The following is a 25217-nucleotide window of genomic DNA, read 5'->3' as shown; positions in this document are numbered from 1 at the left end:
TCCAGTTGGAAAGGTCGCCCTAGTGTCTGGGAACCTTAAGTGTCCGCCTAGCTTGACATTGTTAGTAAGTTTAGAGTTTCTCTGGAGGATTCTTCAAAGATTCCAATTGTGGAAACAAGAATCCAAGTAATGTCCCTGACATGGGGGGTTCCTCTAAGGCTCCCTAATCGGCGGCGTCAAATAAAGGAGGAAAGAACATCAGTTGTCACATCCGGCTGAAGAGGTCACAAGGATCTCACTGCCCAGCGAGTGACTATATGGGCATGGAGACAGAAGATGACCAGGACCTGCATGTCACAAGTGGCATGGTCACTACCAGCAAGTGACCCATATAAACTCTCGCCAGTGACATCATCCTTTTGGCCCTTCCACTGTTTTTAAACTACATATCCCAGCATGCCCTGCTACAGCTTTGCTATTTGGCCATGTTGCAGGGCATGCTGGGATCTGGAGGGCCAAAGGTTCCTTTACCTGGCCCTAGAACATCACTTTCTCCCTTTTTTCTTTCTCCACTCATTGCACAATTGGCTGAATGGATATTTAATCTATAATTTATAGATCAGTGGCAGTGAAAAAAATATTTCCCGGTTACTTTTTAATCTGTTTGTTTTCTAAGTGAAACGTTTTAACGCCTTAGCCGGAGACTTCTGTCTTTAAGATTCTTGCGTGATTTTCAATTATAATTACTTTAATAGTGTGCAGTGTCTGGATTGGCAGTACCTTTTGTTACACTTCATTTAATCACAAGGAGATAATTAAACTGAGATATAAATATGCTTTAGATGGTAATTATGCCTTTACTTGTATCTCTTTTTGATGGGCGATCTCACCCATAAGTAATGCCGCCAGCTTTTTTTTAATTTTATACACTTCTACAATTTTACTACTTTTTCAGGTTTGCCTGTACCATCTCTATAACTGACCTACTGTTCTTTTTAAAGGTCTCTACCATTAAAGGGAACTGTTAGCAGGGCTATTCAATTGACAGCCATGTGGCAGATGGTGTCATTTTAACCCCTTCCCGACGAGGCCTTTTTTGTTAATTTATTTTTTTTTTTTCCTCCTCGCGTTCAAATAAGCGTAACTTTTTTAATTTTCCGGCTATATAGACACGAGGGCTTTTTTTTTGCGGGACAAGTTGTACTTTTTAATGGTACCATTTACTATACCGTATAATATTCTGGGGAATCAGGAAATAATTCAATGTGGGGTAAAAAAGAAAAAAAAACGCAATTCCACAATTTTGCGCTGGTTACGGTTTTTTTGGAGTTCATAGTTCGTTTAAAATGATGGGTTATCTTTATTCTATGGGTCGTTACGATTCCGGTGATACCAAACTTATATAGTTTTCGTTATGTTTTACCACTAAAAAAAAAAATAGAAAATTTTACAGTTTTTCTAATTTGCGTCGCGTCGCCATGTTCTGCGGCTTATAACTTTTTTATTTTTCCACCTACGGACCTGGGTGAGGGCTCATTTTTTGCGGGCTGAAGTGTACTTTTTAATTAATACCATTATGGGATATGGGCGACTTTCTGATCTCTTTTAGTTATTTTTTTTTGGGTAGGCGATGCGACCAAAAAACGTAGTTTTGGCGTTGGGAATTTTTTTCCGTTTACGCCTTTAACCGTGCGGGATAACTAATGTTATATTTTAATAGATCGGACTTTTAGGAACGCGGCGATACCAAATATGTTTATTTTTTTTATTTTTTATTTATTTTTATTTGTGAAATGGGGAAAGGGGGGTGATTTGAACTTTTAATATTTTTTTATTTTTTTTTTATTTTTAAACTTTTTTTTTTTTTTTTTTTTACTTTTACTACAAGGCCCCCTAGTGTACTTGACCACTAGGGGGCGCGATCGCCTGTACTAGGTTCAGCCATAGAGCTCTATGGCGGAACATAGTGATTTTCAGCACTTTCTATTACATCCTGCCTCAGGCAGGATGTAATAGGAATGCTGACACGGCCAGCACAGGGGTCTACATTAGACCCCTGGCTACCATGGCAACCGATCGGCACCCTCCGATCTCGCCGCGGGGGGCCCCGATCGGCGCCGGAGGGGGGCGCCCCCCCTCCGATCAGCTATTTAAGCACTGCGGGCGCTTTGCCCGCGGTGCTTAAAGGGTTAAACGGCCACGATCGGCGAACTCGCCGCTCGTGGCCGTGAGAGCAGGTACCTGGCTGTAATATACAGCCATTACCTGCTCTCTTTCAAGCCAGCTCACTCCGTGAGCTGGCTTGATTCCCCCGCAACCGACATATGACGTAAATGTACGTCATATGTCGGGAAGGGGTTAATCAACTTGTTTTCTATATTTTGTACCAGCTGACCTGCCCGGTGTTGCCCGGGAAAACCTTGTGGGGTTTTTCCATTTCCAAAATTGCTGTTAAATTTTGTCTTATGCTGTTCCAAAGGCCCAAGATTGTACTTTGTTAAAACCTCCACCATAATGTTAGAATGTGTTTGCATTGATACTCAATGATGGCAATTAAGTTTTTGTGTATCTGCCCAGCGTGCACAAAATGTTGAAGCTTAACATGCAGATGTATGTATTTTGGATGATTTCGTCCTACTGTAGATGCCATACACGTCTGACCAATTTTATTTTCTGTGTGCATGTTGGAATATTATGTTTGTGCTGTATGGGGCTACATCAGATAGACTTGCCTTTTCTGATCTTTGTCCCTGTTTGTGCCCTTGCTGTGCAGCAGTTGTTAATCAGTTTGCTTATTGCCTGAATTAGATGATGTGGTCAGAAAAAAACGCCCCTCTGGCACTCCATGTCGCTTGACAATCTTAGTGCCATTGGGCTTCATGTATGTGTTGTTTTGTCTTGTTGTTTTGTCTTGTCTTGGTTTTTTTTTGCTGATAATGCGACTTTGTCACAGCACATTGTAACCTATACCCCTTTCAGATTGCACCTAATTACCGTGTTCACGCCAGTTTGTTGCCAATTCGAGACCGTAATAGGTGTGACCGGAAAGGGCTTACCGGCAGCAACCCGGCATTACGAACCGGTAAACAAGCAGGGTTCTTACCGGTTCGTTGCTGTGCAGTGTGAACGGGTTAATCGGTTCGAGTGACCCAGTTCCCGTTCACACTGATGGAGGAGGCAGAGTCGAGTTATTTGAATTGGATTCTGGAGGACACGGAAGCTAATTCTGTTTCTCGGTGCCCATTGGGAAAGCAATGATGCCAGACAGGAAACAAGAACTGTCTGGGACAAAGGTGTCAGGGGTAAAGAGCTGCCTCACTTTCTTCCAGTGCACTCACAGGAGCGAAGGCCCCTGTACACTAAAATGATTTTGAACAATTTCATTAGATTACAACCTTTCGGGCCGATATATCGTTTGTAAAGCGGCAAATCGTATGTGTTTTCCATTTGATCCAATGCGTCCCATGCAGGACTGTGGAGTCGGTAGATAAATGGTCCGACTCCTCGTACGTCTGACCCCGACTCCTCGCCTCCGACTCCTCTGTATTAATATGCGAATGTATTTGATACATTCCTTGAAGGAAAGAAAGGCAACATACATATTATTACTACAGAAACTAGAGGCTGGGAAGCCAACCGTCTACTGTATTGAACAGTTTAAGCAAAGGACAAACACAATGTTTGTCCGCTGGTTTGCTTGCTCGTCACCGTTCAATTCACGGACACAAGGAACGATTTCTTTACCGAATCGTTACTGGCGACGAAAAATGGTGCCTGTACATCAATATGAACCAGCGTAAGGAATGGCTTAGCCAAGGTAAACAAATGTCCCCGCGCATGAAACAAGATCTTCATCCACGTAAAAAGATGTTGTGCGTATGGTGGGAGAGCTTGGTTGAATGAATTTTTCGAAAACCTTATTGAACGTTGGAAATAAGTTGCAAACTACAAGGGAGAATACATTTATAAGTATTGGTGCTCCGAATTGTGCGTTGCGTGCTATATAGTGAAGCACATGAAAAGCATTATTTTTCACGGTCACTTAACGTGTTCGTTTTGCGGTTACGTGAGGCACTGCATGCATTGGTCTTTATTCTTACAGTAGAGAAGTCATCAATTATAATGTTTTAGTCGGTTTATTGTTTGCCGACTCCAGGTACTCGAAATTTACTCTGACTCCTCGACTCTGACTCCACAGCCCTGGTCCCATGAGTGTCCCAGAACACCTGTCAGGATAGTGGGATTAATCAAGCCAGTGTGTGATCCGCAAGCCGCAGAATGAGGATAGTGTTCACTCTAGGAGTGACACCGGGCAGGGCGCTGGGGGGCGGACCAGGCACACCGACGTCACAGCTGGGGGCGTGCCCGGGCCGCCAACGTCATGAAAGGGACGTGCCCGGGCCGCCGACGTAATGAGAGGCGTGCTTGGGCCGCCGATGTCATCAAAGGGGGCGGGCCTGGCCGCCACAGTCATCAAAGGGGGCGGGCCCGGCCCCTCCGAATCCACTGTGCTGCCGGGGAAGCGCCAGGCATCGCTGTCAACGGCGACGCTGGGCTTCCCCGTGAGGCTGTTTTACCGGGGCGCTGCGAGACGGGCAGGGCGCATTTTGCCCTTTAAAAATCGGGCAGGGCGCAGCACCCCGCTAAAACAGCCTAGCGGGAACACTAGAGGAGAATCCATCCCTGCTGCTGTTAGCGCTGTGATGTTGTTACAGAGCAGGATATTGCTGGGTTATGTTGTTAGTGCTTCAGGTGTAGTCCAGGATTCAGCCCCAGCTGTTCATAAACATAAATCCGCGCTTGTAACAATAAACTACAGGGATAATCCAGAGGTTATGGAGTAAATAACAGTATACACAGCATAGATCCCTGGGTGATGTGACCCAGGGGACTCGTTTGCTTGTTACCGTTCAGTTTCTCACATCCTACCTTAAGTTGCTATAGAACTGAAGTGCACAATATCTGCACATTCTGGGTTAGAAAGGTATAAAATCACGTATGCAGTGGGTTTTGTGAAAATGATGGTGCCCTGTGACCAGCCAAAAGTGTGTGTGCGTGTTTTTCATTAAATGCAGGATCGTATTGAAGATTGGGTGAGTCTGAAATCTAAAATTATACAAGTTACTGCGCAGGACCCTCAGCCCTTCTGGCAAAGGGAAGATGTTACTGATTTTCGGTTTAATTTTAATAGGCAAATTAAAGACTGTAGATGGGGTATTCGATGTGTATCGAGGTATCGCTGGGAGCACTTGGCACTGATGCCTCACTGATTGCCCCATGGAGAAAGATGACCCATCAATAATACATCAAGGATACTTTTTAGCACCCGCGATGCATCGCATCCAGTCAGGTCCTATAGTTTGCAGAGCTGGGAATCGCTGGGCAGGCGAAATGCTCTCCCAACTCTTCATCCTCCGGGGAACAGGCTGCGTTAGCGGTGAGTAGGCAGGATATTTCAAATGAATGAGCGGCCACCTAATTTAAATGGGAGTTGTAATATCTCCTGCCGCTACCAAAACTCACAATCGAATTAATGGGCGGTCACTGATTTCTCTCTCAGCAAATCAGCGGCCACCTATTCATTTGAACATTTATCTTCCCCAGCAGCTCCTCCTCATGTGCGTGTCTTTGTGTTCATAATCTTTCATGGGTAGGTGAGTGATTTTAGTAGACGCTCTATTTCGCCTTCATCCACTGGGTGGCACTGGAGTTACAGTGGGGAATAGATGGGCGACTGCAGGGAACATGGGCACTTTAAATTAGAAGTTAGTTAGAACCTAAAAGACCCTTACCTGAAATCGGTTAAGTTCAAAATGGAAGACCTGCAGTTTGTGAATTCCGGTCTAGAACGGGAGGAGTTCCTGATGTCCCTCGATATCGGGGCCATCTACCTGCATGCTCCCATTTGGTTTCCGCATCAAGCATTCTTGAGCTTTACGGTTTAGGACCTTCATTGGCAATTTCAGGCATTGCCATTCGGCCACTCCTCTGCCCCCATGAGCTTCACCAAGGTCATGGCGGTCATGATGGAGTTGCTACAGACAAAGTGGGTCACGATAATCACTTACCTCAATGACCTTATGGTGAAGTCTCACTCGCCACAGGTTCTGTTAAGACAATTTCCACCTGACGCAGTCCACTCTTAAAGAACATGGATGGATCCTGAACTTCCCGAAATCTCACCTTCAACCCACACAGCGGCAACTGTTCCTGGGGATGATCATGGATACGGTCCAGATGCGAGTTAAGACCAAATCTGCTCCCTTCAGCTTTTAGTCTATTCAGGCGAAACGTTGCAATACAGTCGCTTCCGTTCTCGTCCATTTCAACTCTGCTCAATTAGTGGCCCAGCTCTCATCTATGATAGTGATCCTGTCTCCTCGGGCATGTCTTTCTTTGCTGTGATTGCTCAACTCCACCAACCTCTAAGACGGCAAGAGGTTTGGCATTTGGGATTGGATGACAGTCTCCAGGGGTGGGGAGCAGACTTGTTGGGCCATCAGTTCCAGGCACTTTGAACACCACAGGAGACTCTCCAGTCAATCATTGTGCTGGAACTCAGAGCGATGTATTAGGCCTTACTATAGGCGGAACACCTTCTTCGGAATCGGCTCATTTGTGTCTGACAACTCCACGGCCGTTGCTTATATTAACAAACATGGCGACACGCACAGTCACAGCCATGAGGGAGGTGAGTCGGATTCTGCTTTGGGCCCAAAGCCACGCTCAAGCCATATCGGCTGTGTTCATGCCAGGTGTGGAATATTGGGATGCTGACTTCCTAAGCCGACGAGACATGCATCCCGGAGAGTGGTGTCTCCATCTTCAGGTTTTGCAGAAACTGGTATGATGTTGGGGTCACCCCCAGTTTGTTTACCTCTGTCTGCCCTTCCCGTTGTTGCCTCGAATCCTGCAACGCATTCAGAGGGAGGAAGTCACGGTTCTCCTGGTGGCACCAGACTGGCTTCGCCTGTCCAGGTACACCAGCTTAACGTCTCTGTTAATAGACAAGCCGTGGCTGCTTCCTCTTCAAGAAGACCTCAGTCAGGGCCTTTTCATCTATCCGGACTTTGGAGGTCACGTCAGTGCACTGCCATAGCATTTGGCGTGCCTATGTCTCCTGATGTGAGGGTCGCAGTGTTTTGCATGTCTTTTTCAAGAAAGCACGGCTCATTCTGTTCAATCCTTCTTGTTCAAACCTTTGGAAGACGTGGATTTAAAATAGCTCACGTGGAAGATGGTGCTTCTGCTGGCCTTGGCTTGGCCAGACGTGTCTCCGAACTGGGAACTCTTTCCTGTAGACCTCCCTTTTTGTTTTTTTTTCATGTAGACTGCGTGGAACTCCGTTACAGTCTGTCCTTTCTTCCTAAGGTGATGACAGCCTTCCATATCAGTCAGCCTATAGTGGTTTCGGCATTTTCAGAGGACTCTCCTGATTTCTCCAGGTTTCTTGATGTGGTTTGCGCTCTCTGCATTTACGTGGCTAGAACGGCTTTCAAACGATTCAACGGCGCGTGGCTGGTCGGCGTCAAAACAGACTCTGGCTTGATGGATTCACCTTTCCATTAGGCAGGCGTACAAAGCTGATGTACGTCTTCCTTCTTTATCTATCTCTGTGCATTCCACGCGTTCAGCGAGACCTTCCTGGGCGGCTGCCCGTGGAATCTCAATTTAGCAGCTCTATCGAGCTGCAACTTGGTCGGGCTGGCAAACCTTTGTCAGGTTTTACCGGTTTGATACCTCTGCGGCTCCTGCCTCTCAGTATGGACGCTCGGTTTTAAGGGGTTCTCGCTGCTGTTCCGCCCGCGGTGGGAGCTCTGGGACCCCACTGTAACTCCAGTGACACCTAGTGGATGAAGAAGAAAACAGGATTTTGTAATTACCCTTAAATCCTTTTCTCCGATTCCACAGGTGTCACTGGACGACCGCCTTGGCGCTGTTACCTTGTGTTTACTGACTTTCAGCCTATTGCAGTTTAGATCTACCTTCTAGAATTGGTTCCGGTTGTGTTTGATGGAACCCTCATATATTTCATGTGTTATTACTCTTTACGCACCTCTTTGGAAGCGTGTGTTTTTTTTTTTCTTCTTCCAGCTCCCTCCGGCACAATCCTTATGACTGCCCGGGAGGGGAAGTAGAAGAGGAGGATAAATGCTCTCTGCAGTCGCAATTCTATTCCCCATTGTAACTCCATTGACATCTGTGGAATCAGAGAAAAGGATTTAACGGTAAATACAAAATCCCGTTTTCAATAGATTCACCATTGTGTCCAAAGTCAGAGAAGATATTGACGTTGGAGAAATTCCATAGAATCTTGAGGTCCGTTCCAGACCCCCAGAAGGAAATTAGGTTCATGTAAATAATATACCTTGTATAAAATGTATCTAATTTATTCTTTTAAATCAAAAATGATTCACCCCTACGAGTTCTAAATTTGTGCTCCACATGAATAAGAAATGCCAACAAAGAAATGGACAGTGATGTAATATGTTTCCCACTGGACTAGGATTCCCCACAACTAGTGTTTGTGTTCACCACAAGTGTCTGGAAACCATTGCAAATAAGTGATTACATCTCATACTATACACTAAGAATGCTCTGTATTGCGAAAGGCCCAGTTCATCTTCATCGGATTGCTCATTTCTGTCTGCTTGAATCAACCCGATAAATGGTCTCTTGATAAGCCGCCATACTTGAATTTGTGCTAGTTTGTGCTGTGCAGATGATGTCCGTGGCTTACGCGATTGTTCTTGGAATCCAATGGAGGGAGTAGTGGGCTTCTTAGTGCTTTACCTCCTGTTGTTAGTTCTTCCGCTCGTTAGTCGCGGCCCGTCCTCCCGTTGGCATTAGGTCAACCAAGAAAGGATGAGACTGAATTTTAAATCTAGCACGATGTTCTGAATTTAGGCTTTTGCCTCCAGCTAGAATGATTGATTTATAGGAGGTTGTTTAGAAACCTCCAGTCAATACAGGGACCCTCCTTGTCTCTTATTGTGTCCAGTACAGTGGACCTAGAGGATTGACGGTGTTACAAGGCTAGTCGTCTACAACATAACTGTTACACGCACCTATATATTAGCCATTTAATGAGGCAATGCAGTCCTGGGCTTGTAGTGTTTACTCTAGCTTTTACGGCGGGCAGGGCACCAGGGGGGGAGGGACCGGGCCCATCGACAGCACAGCTGGGGGCGGTCCCGGGCCGCCGACGTCATGAGGGGCGTACCTGGGCCGTCACCAAAGGGGGCGGGCCTGCCCACCAAGTCGCTGTGCTGCCGGGGAAGTGCCGGGCTTCCCCGTGAGGCTGTTTTAGCGGGGTGCTGCTAGAGGGGCAGGGCGCATTTTGCCCCTTAAAAATCGGACAGGGCGCAGTGCCCTGCTAAAACAGCCTAGCGGGAACACTAGCATGCAGCATTGCGCGTACAATTTCCATGTGAAGACTCCTGTGAGCCTGCAGTTTTTTATTTTGAGCAATAAACATGTAAATCCTGATATCCCTGCACCATTACATAGCCGCACATGGAATGCGGAATACACACCGTGCACTTGTTGCCCTATTTCTAAGCGACCAGTCCAGATTGCTTATAAATGAAGCACGGATCGTGAGGTGTGTAGGCGACGGCGATACATGGCCCCACACGTTGCCGTCGCCTGACTAGATTTATAGTAGTGTTCACGCTAGGCTATTTTAGGGCCCTGCCTGATATTTAAAATGCAAAATGTGCCCTGCCCCTCTAGCATCGCCCTGCTAGAACAGCCTGCTGCCTGTCCCTGCTGGTGTGCACAGGGGAGCTGGGCCTGTTCCCATCGGTGATGTTGGCAGGCAGCCCCCCCTTTTGGGAACAGCGTCCGGGTCTGCCCCATTTGGTAACATCGCCGGCCAGCCCCGCCCCATTTGGTGACGTCGGCGGCCCGAACCCGCCCACAATGGTGACGTCGGCGGGCCCGGTCCGCCCCTGTATGCTGCCCCCGTGCAGTACCACCCTGCCCAGTTCCTAGAAGGAACACTATAGTGCATGCAGTAAATCCAGTCATCGCTGGTGTTCCCTTGCCAGAGAACACTGGATGTGACGGATCACTCAGCACACATTGCTGTTCTCTGAGCGATCTGTGCTAAGCAGCATCGCTCAGCACAGAGGCTCCCTTGCACCATGTGTATGGGGCAGAAGACTCCTTAGCCTTTAAGGCACAGCATGGTTTGTAGGTGATTGTACTAGTTTCCAGAAAAGGTTAAATGCTTCACAATTAACCCTTTGAGTGCCAACGTACTCTGAGAGATCCTCAAAATATCCGCTAAAAATGCCAACGTAATTCACGCCGCTAGGGGAGAGGCCGCTCAAGTGACCAAATGACGTCTCTAACAGAAAGTGAAACCAAAATAATATGTAGAGAGAGAGAGTTGTGAATCCAGAGTTTGGCGGCCGGTGCAGATAAGGGACTAAGCTGTCATTTTGATGGGCTTTTGGCCAGTGGCCAGTGATTGACTGAATGTCATTTTGAGTTGCCATTGTGCAACTTCTAGAACACTTGATTATTTTGGTAGAACTGCAATATAGCTGATCCCCCAGTTACATGGATTATGATACTGCAGCGGCTTCTGTTCATGTTCTCACCGATCTCCAAACAATACAGTCATTAGTTTTTATACACAAAACACATTTTGCTTGGGTTTTGTTGGCATTGTTGACGTCTGTGGGTATTTTCACATAATGCCCACGGACGAGTGGTTAAACGGCCGCCTTTTTTTCTTTTTCTTTTAAAGCAGAGTAACCATTGTACAGCAAAGGCAGAAATTGTCACGCAGATGGCACCGAACCATTTTCCTTTGATTCTTTTAATATGAGATGCGTCTATCAAAGAGATTCCCCAACTTCTGTTGGTAATGGGAAATAATTTGAAAGGCCCACAGTCTGGGTCATTATATTTCTTTGATGCAGATTAATGGAAGCAAAAGCAGCGTTTTGTAATTGCTTCATTTTGCCGGCGAGTTTTTTCCCTACATTAAGATGTTAGGAAGAATCGGCCTCAGTCTTGTAGATTTTACATGCGTGAAGCAGAGAATGAGAGGGCTGCCAGTTCTGAAGCAAAACCTTATTGTCTTGTAAATGATATGACTGTTTCTTTTTCGTTTCTTTTCTTCTTCTTTTCTCCTTTTTATACGTCCTGCTGTGTATGTATGTAACAGTTGTATTTCAACATCAGCTGGGGAACCCATTATGCCTTAAGCTGGCCATACACTAGTGCAACGTATTGCAGTGGTGTATGGCCATCCGATTCTCTGCGAGCCGCCTGGGACCTTCACGGGCAGCAGGATCAAATGCAATACTTTGCATGCATTGCTTTAACATGTGATGTATCGTATGTGACCGCTGTTCCCCGTGTCCAGGAGAGGGGTCCGAGTCGACCTCCGACTCGGGGTCGATGCACACGGAACCACGCATTGTACCCGATGGGACATAACGCATCCAATATGGGCCAATCCATCGGGAACGGGTGAAATCGGCCCAAACCCCAATTCTGACAGAACGGACTGAGAAATCGGGTGAACAGTGGCCAAATCGCATGTGTGTGACATCCGATACGATGCGCGGAACTGTACGTATTGAATTGGAATGGAGTCGGAGATGGGGCATGCCACACCACACGTCTGACCTCCAAATCGGACAGCTTCCCAGCAGCGGGAAATGGGAACGCATACAACATATATTATGCAGTAGGACCGCATTCGGGGTGGTTCAAGGGGCATCACATGCGACTTCACCCCTTGGAGAAGTCACAAAGTATATTTGGGGATAAACCCCAGTCTTGTAGGTGGATATCCAAGTATAAACACCGGTCGATGTCAGTATTTACTGAATAATACATTTTAATCAAGGTCTGTTGTGGCAATGTATCGTCACTTGGGTCGCGTTCCTCCTCCGTATGTTAACTGGGTGAGCCAGAGGTCTAAATAATGTGAAATTGTGTCTGTCTGTTCAGATAGATGCCGTAGATGTTTAACCTTGTCACCACCACTTAAACTCTGTTCTTCAATTATGATGTTTTTGTGGAGGTTGTTTTGTATCGCATACAGTACCGCACTTTTTTTTTTTCTTCCTTTAAAAGTTCTATAACTGTTCTTGAAAATTGCCAAATCAAGACAATCCTTTCCAGCAGGTAAAATATATTCCCACGACGGCCCTATTTTAACACCATTTTTTTTTTTTTTAAAGCGTACCATTTCAAAACAATTGCTTCTATTAGAACCTAATGGTGCTTACATAAACTGCTGAAAATGACTTATAATTTTCTCTTCTCTTGCAGGAAACAAAATGGATTTGTGTCAAGATGTATCGCTCAAAGTGAACGCTCCTGAAGGAGAAAGCAAGAAAAAACAGATAAAGATGTGGTTTAGCCCCCGAAGACGGAAGGTGAGATATGTCTTGGAACGCGAAGAAACCAGCCAAAAGATGCCGTCGAACTGCGAACAAACTCCAATAATCCCGTGTTATGAGTTTGTCTCCTCTTCACCCAACGTGGAGCCCGTAAAAAAGAAAAGTGCCAAGAAACCTAGGAAAACTAAGAAGAAGACACTAAAAGATATCAACCAGAAATGGGGCTTTGCGTCACAGAAGAGATTGGAAGACCTTAACCAGGAAAGGCCCTCTGCGGCACAGAATGAAAGTAACCACGACTTCGAGGAAAGTGAGGCATTGAAGCCGAAGAGATCAGTCTCATTTTGTAGTTCTCCTGTTGTGCTTCAGATACCTCAAGAAAGTGACTACAGATCTGGACCACTGGCTAGTAATAGTTTGGATGAAGAGAAGAGTAGGTTGGAGGAACCTACTGAAGACTATGATCCCGATCTTTTAAACTCCGAGTCTCCCACGTCAATTGTTGCGCCACAAAGTGACTCCAAAAGTGGTCAACCGGTTATCAAAAGCCCGGGTACAAGCAAAAGGAGCTTGGGGCAGCATACTGAAGTCCAACCAGATAGTGACCGTGATCTATTAAAATCTAAGTATCCTGTACTTCAGGCTCCTGTTGTTGAACAAGAACATGACTACAAAAGTGATATGTTGAAAAAAATGGGAAAAAGCAAAAACGAGATCTGGTCAGAGGAACCTACGAAGGAACAGCCGAAAATAAGGCAATCCATACGATGTACACGGCTAAGGAGTAATTCTTCTGGCAGCCCCAATAGAGAGCACAAGATTCCTGTAAAACGGAAGGATCACCCATCTGGGTCTCCCGTTTCAAGCGCATCAAAATGTGTACGGAAGAGAGGTCTTGGGACAACGGTGGACTTCAGTTCTGAGAAGTCTACTTGTGTGCAGGCTAAGAGTGGACTCTATGAGGAGCCTATACCTGCGCAAGCACGAACTCCTTCCAAGTCCCCTTCCACGCCCTCCTCTCGTCATAAAGATGGCAGAAGAACAAGCCAAATTGGTCCGACATCCCCAAGTAATTTTTCAGTCGCGAAGAAGAACCACAAGGGTGAGACGATGCTCCATGTAGCTTCTATAAAGGTAGGACGTTTATCTATGTATTTACCGTTTCTTATATAGCGCAGCAAATTCCTTTGTGCTATACAGTTGGAAACTGGGATAAAACAAACTGGGTAGTAACACAGGAAGGAGGGCCCTGCTCGCAGGCTTACAAGCTAAAGGGAAATAGACATTGATACACAAGGATAGGTGTTCTCTATTTGCAGGAAGTCCACCAGATTGCAAATGTTCTTGGTGGGCTGTATGATACGGTCACCCAGCAATCTTAGTCAGAGGTTAGGATGATGAAAAGTGGGGATATGTGTGCGGGGGTGATGTAATTGGGTAAGTTAACCGGAGATGTCATACTAGCGCACTACACATACTAAGTGTAGTGTTCTCTCTAAGCTTATTTTTGCAAGTGTCGCACCCTGCCTGTTTTTAAAACCACAAAATGCACCCTGCTCTTTTTATGTGTGGCACTGTGCGCCCTTACGCTCCCCCCCCCCCCCCCCCCCCCCCACCTCGCTGATATGCCGCTGAGAATTTTCGGTGTGTGCCATCATGTGTAATGGGTATTACGGTTTATGCCATTATGTGTAACAGGCACTTTGGTGTGGAATAATGTGTAAGAGGCATTACAGTGTGTGCCATAATGCAGGGCTCGACAAACCCTGGGTGCCACGGCGACCAGAATTTCCTGGATGGCGATTAGATTCTCAGGGGGGCGCATGGCCTGCCACTGGCTGAGGAGAGAGCATGCTGCAGCAGTGTGCCAGAGCTCCTGCCTAAAGCGGATAGAAGTATAAAGTGTCACACGTCCTCTCTGCATATCTCAGCAATCCGAACTCCACCCCCCCCCCCCCACCTCCCCACATAGAGGAGAAACTTCTGAGTGGTGTTCAGCTCCGCTCTCAGCAGCCGGAAGCCGGATGTTAGCGTGACTCCAGCCGCCGTCCTGCTGAATGTAATACTGCCAGCTATTTTAAGTCTGCCCTGCGTCCCTCCCCCACCCCGCATAGGGAACCCTGCGCCTCAATATTATTAGTACTGGGTGTGCATTTTAAACCCCTTGGCAATGAGCAGGTTAACCCCTGGAAGACCATGGCTTACTCCAGGGCTTGACAATTTGTTTTAAATCTAGTAGCCAGGATGAAAGTTTAGGAGCCAGACCAACTAAAAATAGGGCCAATGCGCACAACAAAAATTTAAACTGTATTGCCTATTACACATTTCACACACCCATTACATATTATGCCACATATCATAATGCCCATTACACGTTCTGCTAAACGCAGTAATACCTATTACATATTATACCACATGCCATAATGCCCATTACATACACCACTTGCTATAATGCTCATTACATATTAAACCAAACATATAAGGTGCATCCAGTAGCAGCCTCTTGTGCCCCCCCCCAACCCAGCAGCAGCCTCCTAACTGTAGCCCCCTAACCAAGCAGCAGCGTCCTAACTGTGCACCCTCACCCAGCAGCAGTATCCTAGCTCCCCCGACTCCCTCCCCCCCCGCTCCCTCAATCACCTAGCAGCAGCATCCTAACCCCCCCTCTCCCTCATTCACCCAGCAGCAGCATTCCTAACCCCTTCCCTCATTCACGAGCCAGCAGTATCCTAACCCCCCCCCCCATCTCCCTCATTCACCGGCCAGCAGCAGCATTCCTTCCTACCCCCCCCCCCCCCCATCTCCCTCATTCACCGGCCAGCAGCATCTTAACCCCTCCTCCCCCCCTATTGTCCCAGCAGAAGCACAGCTTGGCTGGCCTGGAAGTCTGAGTGGCATTGTAGTGGCAGAAGCGCATCCCCAGTCAGGCACAGCAGAAGAGTTGAGCAGTGCCCACCCCTCCCTACAGGTCGGCAGCATCCACTGAGCATTGAAATCCGGACACAGGCAGGTCCCGCCCCGCAGCTAGTCCGGGGGTCACGTACAGCTCAGGATCGTTCGTGTGCGGCTCCAGTGCACCGCGCTCCTGACCGCACGGTAACTAGTAGCTGCTGCGGCACTATATGGAAAAAAGCTGCAGAGATGACGGGGGACACGGCCCACGCTGTATCAGATCAGGTCCGCGGGGCACTATTTCAATTTTCAAAACCTAAGGAAAGTGGAAACTCGCAAACAGCCAATAAGAAGCTATCACTGCACCTGTTCCTGATTGGCTGCCGAACTGCTCCTATCGGCTTGCGAGCAGCGGCAGCCTCGGATTTCAAAATAGCTGCGTGGCGGACCACCAGATCTGATACAGCCGCAGCATGGTGGGTTGCCCAGCATTAACGGAAGCCACCACTGACTCTGCCCGCTGCGATCTGCTTCCTGGCAAATCTGGTCGCCAGGAAGCAGAATCTGGTCGCCATGGTGACCTCGCGCCCGTGTTTTGTCGAGCCCTGGCTTATTCCATAGCAGCAAGCATTTAACCCTGGGAGAGCATGGTAACCCCCTTAGCAACAAGCATGTTGACCCCTGGCAGAGCATGTTAACCCCTGACATCAAGCCGAAACCCATAGCAACGAGCATGTAGGTAGGTGGTCAGCAGTTCAAATGTTTGTGGGTATCACGCACCTGTCGCCATATGTTAAAAAGTCCCTCCAAAGTGAGAGACACACACACAGGGAGCCCAAGTAGTCCCCCCACAATGAGAAATGCACACGGAGCCAAAGTCACCCCCCACAGTGAGACACGCACACTCACTCTGAACCCAAGAAGTTCTCCCACAGTGTGAGACTCAGGCCGAGACAAAGTCACCCCCCCACAGTGAGACACGTGCACTCACTCTAAGCCCAAGAAGTCCTCCCACAGTGTGAGACTCAGGCCGAGCCAAAGTCATCCCCCCACAGTGAGACACGTGCACTCACACTGAGTCAAAGAAGTCCCCGTCGTTTGAGAAGCAGGACCGGGGGGGGGGGGGGGATAGTACATCTGCCCCCTTTTCTGCTGGGGGACTGGTTTAGCAGAGAGACTTCTATGCTATATGTATAATATCACTTATTATTTGCAAGGTTCGGTACCCTTGCATTTTAGACAAATGTTCTCTGTAACTCAGTATCTTCTACCCCCTACCTGACTTTAGTCTCCTACATTCTGACATTAGGAACGTAGGTGTGTGTATCAGGTTAAAAATACCACTTGTTTTTATTTTTTCTTAATTACGGATGAAGAGTTTAACGCGAGCTCTAGTTATTCCCAGCTGTCAAAGCTAAAATCCTTCTCTGCGCAGCAATCGTTACCACGTTTTATGGCCGTTCTTGGATGCCTATTAGTTCCATTTTTGGCGTCTGATTGGAGTTAATTTAATCTTTTGGAAGGCGACGGGAGCTGTGCTTGATTATTGCGCATTTTCCAGGAAATGCTCCATTGGTAAGAAAATTGGCCTGGAACTAGACACATTCTCCAAGAGAATACTAAAAAGAAAAAAAGTAAGATACTGCAATTAAGCGATCTGCCACCATTGTGCGACTAACAATAACTGCGCAGGAAAAGATGAATGAAGGCTGATAACCTGGCCCCGGAGAACGCGGCTTCGGAGTCTGACATTTCCAGTTTGATTTCCAGGAGTCTGAGATTTTCCTCATCAGTCTGGATATAGACTTTTTGCTGATTTAAAAAATAAAAATCCACATTTACAAAATTGCATATTCTCACAGCAGTCAGAGTAACCGAATCGCACATTTTTCTCCTTTTATAGGAAGCCAAAGACCAAAAATAAGTTAGACCGAGGCCTACAATTACAAAAAGACTAATTGCACATAGCTGATGGTGTATTATTGACTCATGAGAACGGCGGTCTGCGTTTGATCATTCCGTGTGACGTTTGCCACTGACGATTTGAGAACATAGCACTTAGGGCAGGGCAGGACAAATTTCTTTAAAATGTAGGAGCCAGATAAAATAATAGGGGCTCCCCCCCCCTCCTCTCTCTCCCTGTATAAGAGTCGGCCCTTTCAAAACTCGCGCCAGATCAGGAGTCATTCGGAGCTCGGCCCAACGGTCAATCAGGAGCCTCCCCCCCCCCCCCCAAATAAAAATCTAGTCGCCATTCGGAGCTCGGCCCAACGGTCAATCAGGAGCCTCCCCCCTCCTCCCCCCCCCCCCAAGTAAAAATCTAGTCGCCAGGACGGTGGATCTGGTCACCGTGGGTAACTGGCGCCCTGGGTTGGTCAAGTCATAACTTAGGGCCTTATTCAGACCTTCTAGCTAGGTAGTGTATATTCGCTGCTCAGTGAGCGGGTTAACGCCAAACGCCCCCAACGAGCTAATCCCCCTCATTTGCATGCGAGTGGCCATGTACGCTTGCACATCCACACGCTGGCCATCAAATGATTTTTCTCCGTACGGCGCTAAATTCATGGAGGGTACTGACATCATGTGACATGAGCCACCCGCCCCCAAAATTTAAATGTTTAGATTTTTATTTTCTGGGATATGTGCGTGTATTTTCACAAAAATACAATTGGTCACACAAGATCTGTTATGGTGCATCTAAAGATGTTATGCAGTGTACAATACAGTACCACGGTCATTGCTATGTAAAGCACCGCAGAGCTCCGCAAGTGTAACGCAGTGGTGAAAATAACGCTGTACATACCGGGGTCCTCCTACAGCTTGCCTGAATACACCATGCAGAGCGGAAGGCCTGGCGAGAATGAGACGCCAAGTCCCGTGCAACTCTGCGAATGCTGTCGGTTTTTCCTTTGGAGAAAAAAGTGTCTTATTCGCCACGCAATTTGACTAGAGCACACTAGGCGGCTGTGCTGATTCATTTGAACACTTGTATATTTGTGTGCGACAGAGTCTGTGTGCGGAGCACAGCAGAACTTGGCGTGGAAAACCACTGCCGCATTGAAGCACTTTGCGTACAGGCCCCTATTTGGGAACATCGAAGACCTTTGACAGTTGTCTATTATTTATCAGATCCTGTAGGTTAAAGGGCAAATTTGCAGTGATAGGTCGGTGGGCTAACGTGCACTGTTATACTTTTATCCATCGTCCCCTTTCCTGTAACTTCTGCCCATTATTGCCAGACCCTAAAGCAGGGATGGGGAACCTTCGGCCCTCCAGCTGTTGTTGAACTACACATCCCAGCATGCCCTGGTACAGTTTTACTATTTGGCCATGCTAAATCTGTTGCAAGGCATTCTGGGATGTGTAGTTTAACAACATCTGGAGGGCCGAAGGTTCCCCACCCCTGCCCTAAAGGGACACATTAGTCGCAGTAAGAGGAAACGGCATGTTTTAGGGTTTAAGTGCCCCAACCAGTATACAATCTGTATTTTCTGAGCCTTTCGGGACCCAGCACCAGCCTTTGTGTATTACCCTCCTACGTACATTTCCGCAATCTGCTGGCCCTCTGAAATTTGTTGCACTACAAAAAATAGACCTTCATGTGTTCCTGTGCTGTAGAATCACAGTACAAATTAGTGGGATTGTTCCTGTTCCAGCGACCACCCTAGAGACACCTTCCTCAGATGTTCTGCGGCAGAATCTCATTACTGAAACCCACTAGAAAGAAATGTTGTTTTCATTGCACCCGTATCCCTGATGTGTGTGTGACATGGGTTAGCCTGTGATTGCACTCGGATAGTATTACACAAAGACTGTGTCTTGCTTTGCACAGTTGCTGCTTTTAATCCATACTGTAACAGAAGATCAACATGTAAGTGTAAATGTTAGAACTGTCTGTCATATCTACACACAGGGGGACCTGCAAGCAGTGGAGGAACTTCTGAAGAGCGGAGCTAACCCAAACGTGAAGGACCATGCTGGTTGGACACCGTTGGTGAGTCTATTACAGTCGGTTTTATAACCTCAGGCATAGTAGCTGCTGCTGATTTTGTTAATGTATTTTTGTTATTTCGGCAAGCTACAAATCACTTAAAAAGCCTGGTTTAGTAAAAAAAAAAAAAAAAAAGGTACTTGTGTATTATCATGGCGTCCGCAATTTCCATTGTATGGGCTCCTAAAAACGTCATCGCATCCCCCTGGAATATTGCGGCATGCGATGTGATTTTTAATTGTACAATCACCCATGCCATGAGATGTGATGGGTGCTTACAATGAGATGTAACCCCCAGTATCCATGCCATCCTGAAGCGTGGCGAGCGCAGCGGTACGCGTCCTGCGACCTTTTCATACCCCACTATCCACGTCAGCGTGGAGTTGATTTTAGATAGGGGCTCCCAATCGCTTTCCACAAGGCGTCATGCTGGGCCACAGGTGACTTAATTAGTGACCTAGAATCCATTTCATTTCACCATTTTGAAATCCTTAAAACTTTGACCATTAGGCTCATTTCACCATTAAACCCCCGTGACCTAACCGCTACCAACCCACCAGTATCCATATGCCCCCATTGTGGCATTTCTTCTCCCCACACACCCTCTGCCCTGGGTCACGTTAGTATTTAAACTCCCCCACCCCCTCACCTTATGTGGTTTTTACGATGACTAGGCAGAACGTTATGCTATATCTTTCTTATCTAAGGTGGCCTCCAAATAACACATACATCAGTCTGTTGTGGTTCTGGCACTTACTGATGCAAATATTTGAGGCCATGCCTCTTCATTTGTTCCTTTCCCCACTTTGGCTTTACGAAAGGCCGATGACTTATACCCCTTCACACCAGAAATGCAGAGACCAACCCGGAAATTAAATTTCGGGGACATGCAGGGACATTCCCAGGTTGGGACCCGTTTGCACATGCTATTGAAGCAGGGACATCCCCTTTCACACTGAACCCGGGATGACCCTGCATTTCTATGACAAATGGGAGCTGTGTGTGTAATGCACGTTATTCCACAGCCAGTAGTCCAGGAAGGTGCCTAGCTAGTAGGGTTGAAATCCCGGGAAAATTGGTCACGGGAATTCGGCCTGGGACCCTTTCACACCAGCGCTAGTCCCGGGTTGTTCCCCGAATGCTTTGCTCATCCACAGGGTGCTCGCTATCTTTAAGAATGCATTTGGGTTGTCTCCAGTGTTCCGCCATTGTCACCTAGTGGATAAAGGTTGTTCTTACCAGTAAAATCCATTTATCAGAGTCCATGGGGGACAGAGGATTATCTCCCTGCAATGCTGTGTTCAGTGTCCCTAGTTTTATTTTTGAGCTACTGTTGCTGCGATAGGTTTACACACTTCATTTGAGATGTCTCTTACTCCTCTTTTTCCCTTCCTCTCTACTTCAGTATGCACTTGGTTCATTTAAAGTCAGGCTCCATAAACCCACTGACTATATCCCAGCCTCCAGTGTCCCCCATGGATGCAGAGATTTAGCTTTTACTGCTAAGAACAAATATCCTTTTTTTTTTTTTATCTTTTTTTTTTTAAACCCAGATTAATCCAACTGCCGTTTAGTTACTTTTTTGTGTTTGTCACTTAATTTATTGCGTTCTAAATGCATTCATTATTTTGTCTGAATTATTAGGGAATAGAGAACATTTTTAAGAATCAATTTCTTCTGAATTTTTTTTACTGTTTTAATCATTTTTAATAAACTAGTACATTCATGGTGTTTATTTTTATTTTATTTTTTACTATTTTAATCTAGCCTAGTTTTTTTATAGTTGGGAAAAATTAAGACAACCTACCTAAAAGCCATTACAGAGTAACCTATAAAAACTGCTAGAAGGTACCCCAAATATTTGATTAAAAAAAATATGGATATTGCACCTAATTACTGTTATGTTCCTTTCTACCTAGCATGAGGCGTGTAACCACGGACACACACATGTGGTACAGTTGCTTCTTCAGTACCAGGCTCTAGTGAATACCACGGGGTACCAAAATGACACCCCACTCCATGACGCTTCTAGAAATGGACACCTCGCCGTAGTCAAACTTCTGCTCAGCCACGGAGCATCTCAAGATGCAGTGTAAGTACAGCCTAGACCAGGGGTGGCCAAACCGGTCCTCAAGATCTACCAACAGTCCACGTTTTCAAAATCACCTAGCTGGTGCACAGCGGTGGTCATTACTAACTGTCACATTCCCCAGGTCACCTAGCTAGTGCACAGCTGTGGTCATTACTAACTGTCACATTTCAAACTTGCTGCATTTGTTCCTACTTTAGATCCACAGGTGGCCTGGAAAATATGAACTGTTGGTAGATCTTGAGGACAGGTTTGGCCACCCATGGCCTAGATGGTCTGGATAAGTAAGGATGGAACCCCAAAGATAATTCATTGGTAGTACTGATTGTTTATAACATTGGGTAACAAACATAGAGCCTAATTCAGCAATGATCGTGGGACAAATTTGTTCTCAAAATCGTCAAAAACTATGTTGCACTGCAGGTGGGGCAGATGTAACAGGTGCAGAAAGTTAGATTTGGGTGAGGGGTGTTCAAACTGAAATCCTAAATTGCGGTGAAAAAAAATAAAGCAGCCAGTATTTACCCTGCACATGAACAAAATAACTCACCCAAATCGAACTCTCTCTGCACGTGTTGCATCTGCCCCACCTGCAGTGCAGCATGGTTTTGCCCATTTTGAAAACAAATTTGTCCTGCGATCAGATCTGAATTAGGCCTAAATGGTTTGGAAACAGCAATGGTTCCCAAAGTTTATACTTTAAAAAATATATATATTTGCTACTTAACACTTAAAGCAAGGGATTTCTTTCAACCCTAAACTTTCTACCCCATATTCATATAGTTAATTATTGAGCGATCCGTTACTACAAGATTTATGTGCACTTTGCCATTCTGTTAAATCCCCCCATATGTAAAACACACATCTCTCAGCCTTCCAAAAACAGGACTGTAACTCTTAACCTCACGTAATACAGTCAGACACCTAACACGTAGAGCTGTTTATTTCTACATACACGTAGAGCTGTTTATTTCTACATACACGTAGAGCTGTTTATTTCTACATACACGTAGAGCTGTTTATTTCTACATACACGTAGAGCTGTTTATTTCTACATACACGTAGAGCTGTTTATTTCTACATACACGTAGAGCTGTTTATTTCTACATACACGTAGAGCTGTTTATTTCTACATAGAAATGTGCAGTATGGGTCCTGCATAGTTACTGGTAAAGTTGCAGCAGGCATCGGGTGCCTGACATTCTGGAACCAAAAAATGGGTGACTGGTCTTAGAGGGGTATTCAATGTCTTGCCCGACAGCATTGAAGAGGCAGGTTGATAGAACGGACCCCACTTTAAAAGCGGTCAGGCCCATTTTGTCAATAACAGCCGTGAATTGTCGCAATCTTGGGCGAATCTCGACAGTTCACGGCCGTTTATGTGGACACTCCCCCTTTTCGCCGATCGCCAAGCGGGACATTGAATTGCAGCCTGGCGATTATGCAAAACAAAAACAGGTCAGGATCACGGCTGTTGGGACGGATCGACAGTCGTGATTTGGGATTGAATACCCCCCTTAGTCTTTCAAAGGAAACTTCCTGGCCTCTCAAAGCTCAGGCAGCCGGTCTGCGTAACTTCAGGGTCACTTAGCTAGATGATGGTGTCTCAGACACTGTACCGGATCACACATGCATGCAGGTGGCATCTCCTTATACCAGACAACCCACGCTGCATTGCCATTCACTATCATTTACTGCTACTTCCCTTTTGCTCTTTCCGTCTACATCAGTGGTTCTCGGTCCTCAGGACCCACACACAGTGCACAATTTCCAGGTCTCCACACAGAATCACAGGTGAAATAATTAGCTCCATCTTTTTAAAATGTGTCAATGAATGAGCTGGGTGACCTGGAAAATGTGCACTGCTGGGGGCTCCTGAGGACCAAGGTTGAGAACCATTGGCCTACATAGATCTGCTTAGCTGCAATGTATTAAACTGACATTTGCAACTTGCAGGGAATATTGACTCCTCACCTTTGCAGGTTTGGCCAGCAAACATGAGAAACCAACAAAAAAGGGGTTTGACACCCTCATTTTCAGGGCATTCTGTGCATCTGAGGCTGGGATCTGTAAGGTGTGTCTAGGTTGTACAGCTGAAACGAAATTGCGGAATCCGGAAGATAGTTGCTGATCACATCATTAGACTGCAATTATATAAGAAAACTGTGGTTTTAAATCTGTCAGATGTGAAAGCTTTTATAATTGTTCTGTACTTTTTACTATACAGTCGAACAAAACAAAAAAAAAATGTTTAATCATTAGTTCCTTACCATAATTGTCCCTTGGAAAGGAAGGTTCATCTCTGCGGGATTGTGACGGAAAAAATGAAATGCAATGAGTCTGGGTGGAAAGGCGGAGGAAATATTCAGGCTTTTAAAAAATATATATATTTTTTTAATTACATGATTTGGATATTTTTGCATCATTTAACATGTTTCCCTTCACATTAATTGTTAGTTTAAGTGAATAACACAAACATAATCATCGATGTTACGTAAGAACCCAGATGTGAACAGTAAGACAAGACATCAGACGTTACTGGTGCGTCTTGTCACTCCCACCGGCATCAATGTCTAGATCAGGCATGTCCAACCTGGCGGCCCTCCAGCTGTTGTGAAACTACACGTCCCAGCATGCCTTGCCACAGTTTTAGCATTCTCTAATAGCAATTACTATCTAAGTATAGTGTTCCCGCTAGGCTGTTTTAGCAGGGCCATACGCCCTGCCCCTCTAGCAGCGCCCCGCTAAAAGAACCTGCCTCCGACCCCGCTGGGGAAGCCCAGCGCCGCCGTAGATGGCGATGCCAGGTGCTTCCCCGGCAGAGCAGAGACTTCGGAGGGGTCGGGCCACCCCCCTTTGTGAAGGCAGCGGCCCGGATACGCCCCTTTTGTGAAGTTGGCAGCCCGGGCACGCCCCTTCTGTGATGTTGTCGTCCGGGACCGCTCACAACAGTGACGTCGGCGGGCCTGGTCCGCCCGTGCAGCAGCGCCCTGCCCACCACAAATCCTAGAAGGAACACTATAAGTAGACATAAAGTGAGATTATAATAGTGTGCTGAGTGTAGCGAGCCATGCAAGGGGACACTGTGTACGCATACAGTGTCCACGGGGACCCCTGTGACATTCGCTACCAAAATAACTTTAAAAACTCATGTCACTGTCGACCCCACTCCCATCGCTCTAGCACTGGTGTCTAACTTCCATTACTGTCAATTTAGATGCGGTCAACTAACTTTAGGTGTCTAACTAGATGGGTTTGACCCAGACAGCGTTGATCCGTGATACCATAACCGTACCTTCCGTAATTGTCTGTTGTGGCTGGGCCACGTCCACAGTAAGTCACCGGCCTTGGTCCGGGGCAAGTCCGTTATTCCCCAGGTTTCTGTTACTTGTCTGCAGCAAGCAGTGAGGATTGTTGGATGCTCTCCGACACTTCTTATGTATGCAGCTGGTGTACAGTTACTTGGCTGCAGCAGACTCCTCTGCAGTGTGACTGCAAGGCCGCAGTCAGCCATTCTCTCTGCTTGGCTGTGTCTTATAGGTGCCATACACTGGTGGATATTTTTAGTTCGGGGGGGGGGGGGGGGGGGTTGTATACATAAAAGTTCTAAGGGAGTAATGTAGCGGATAGTGTACATGATGGACCGTGTACATTAGCTGAGTTCTGTTGTAGAATGTTAAACATATTCTGCTTTGAGCATTAACGAGATCATTCGTTACACTATACATCAGGAAGAAGAACCATATATCATAGTAGGTAGTCTTATGTTATGGTAAAGGAGTGTGGACTGATACATCAATATAAACCCAGCAGGAAGAGGATGATCTAGTTCTGTGTGGGGTCTGTTCATTGTTACACTAATGATTGGATTATTGTTCTCAGTTTTTCACATAGGAAAGGAAAATAACTGTGTACGTTGGTCTGAAAGATGCAT

General features: G+C 46.4%; 1 protein-coding gene across 2 annotated transcripts in view; it reads left to right on the top strand.

Annotated features, from left to right (window-relative positions):
• The window catches only part of BARD1 (BRCA1 associated RING domain 1), a 54603-nt gene that overhangs the window by 5920 nt on the left and 23466 nt on the right, over window positions 1-25217 (top strand). For both annotated transcript variants that reach the window (XM_083154494.1, XM_083154496.1), the window contains exons 4-6: window positions 12241-13445; window positions 19117-19197; window positions 21114-21286. In XM_083154494.1, coding sequence (XP_083010620.1) covers window positions 12241-13445; window positions 19117-19197; window positions 21114-21286 — 1459 coding nt within the window. The remainder of the gene's footprint in view (window positions 1-12240; window positions 13446-19116; window positions 19198-21113; window positions 21287-25217) is intronic.

Source organism: Crinia signifera, chromosome 7, assembly GCF_055691185.1.
Source record: "Crinia signifera chromosome 7, ASM5569118v1, whole genome shotgun sequence".
NCBI lineage: Eukaryota > Metazoa > Chordata > Amphibia > Anura > Myobatrachidae > Crinia > Crinia signifera.
The sequence above is the reverse complement of the archived record's forward strand: the minus strand, read 5'-3'. Positions and strand labels throughout refer to the sequence as shown.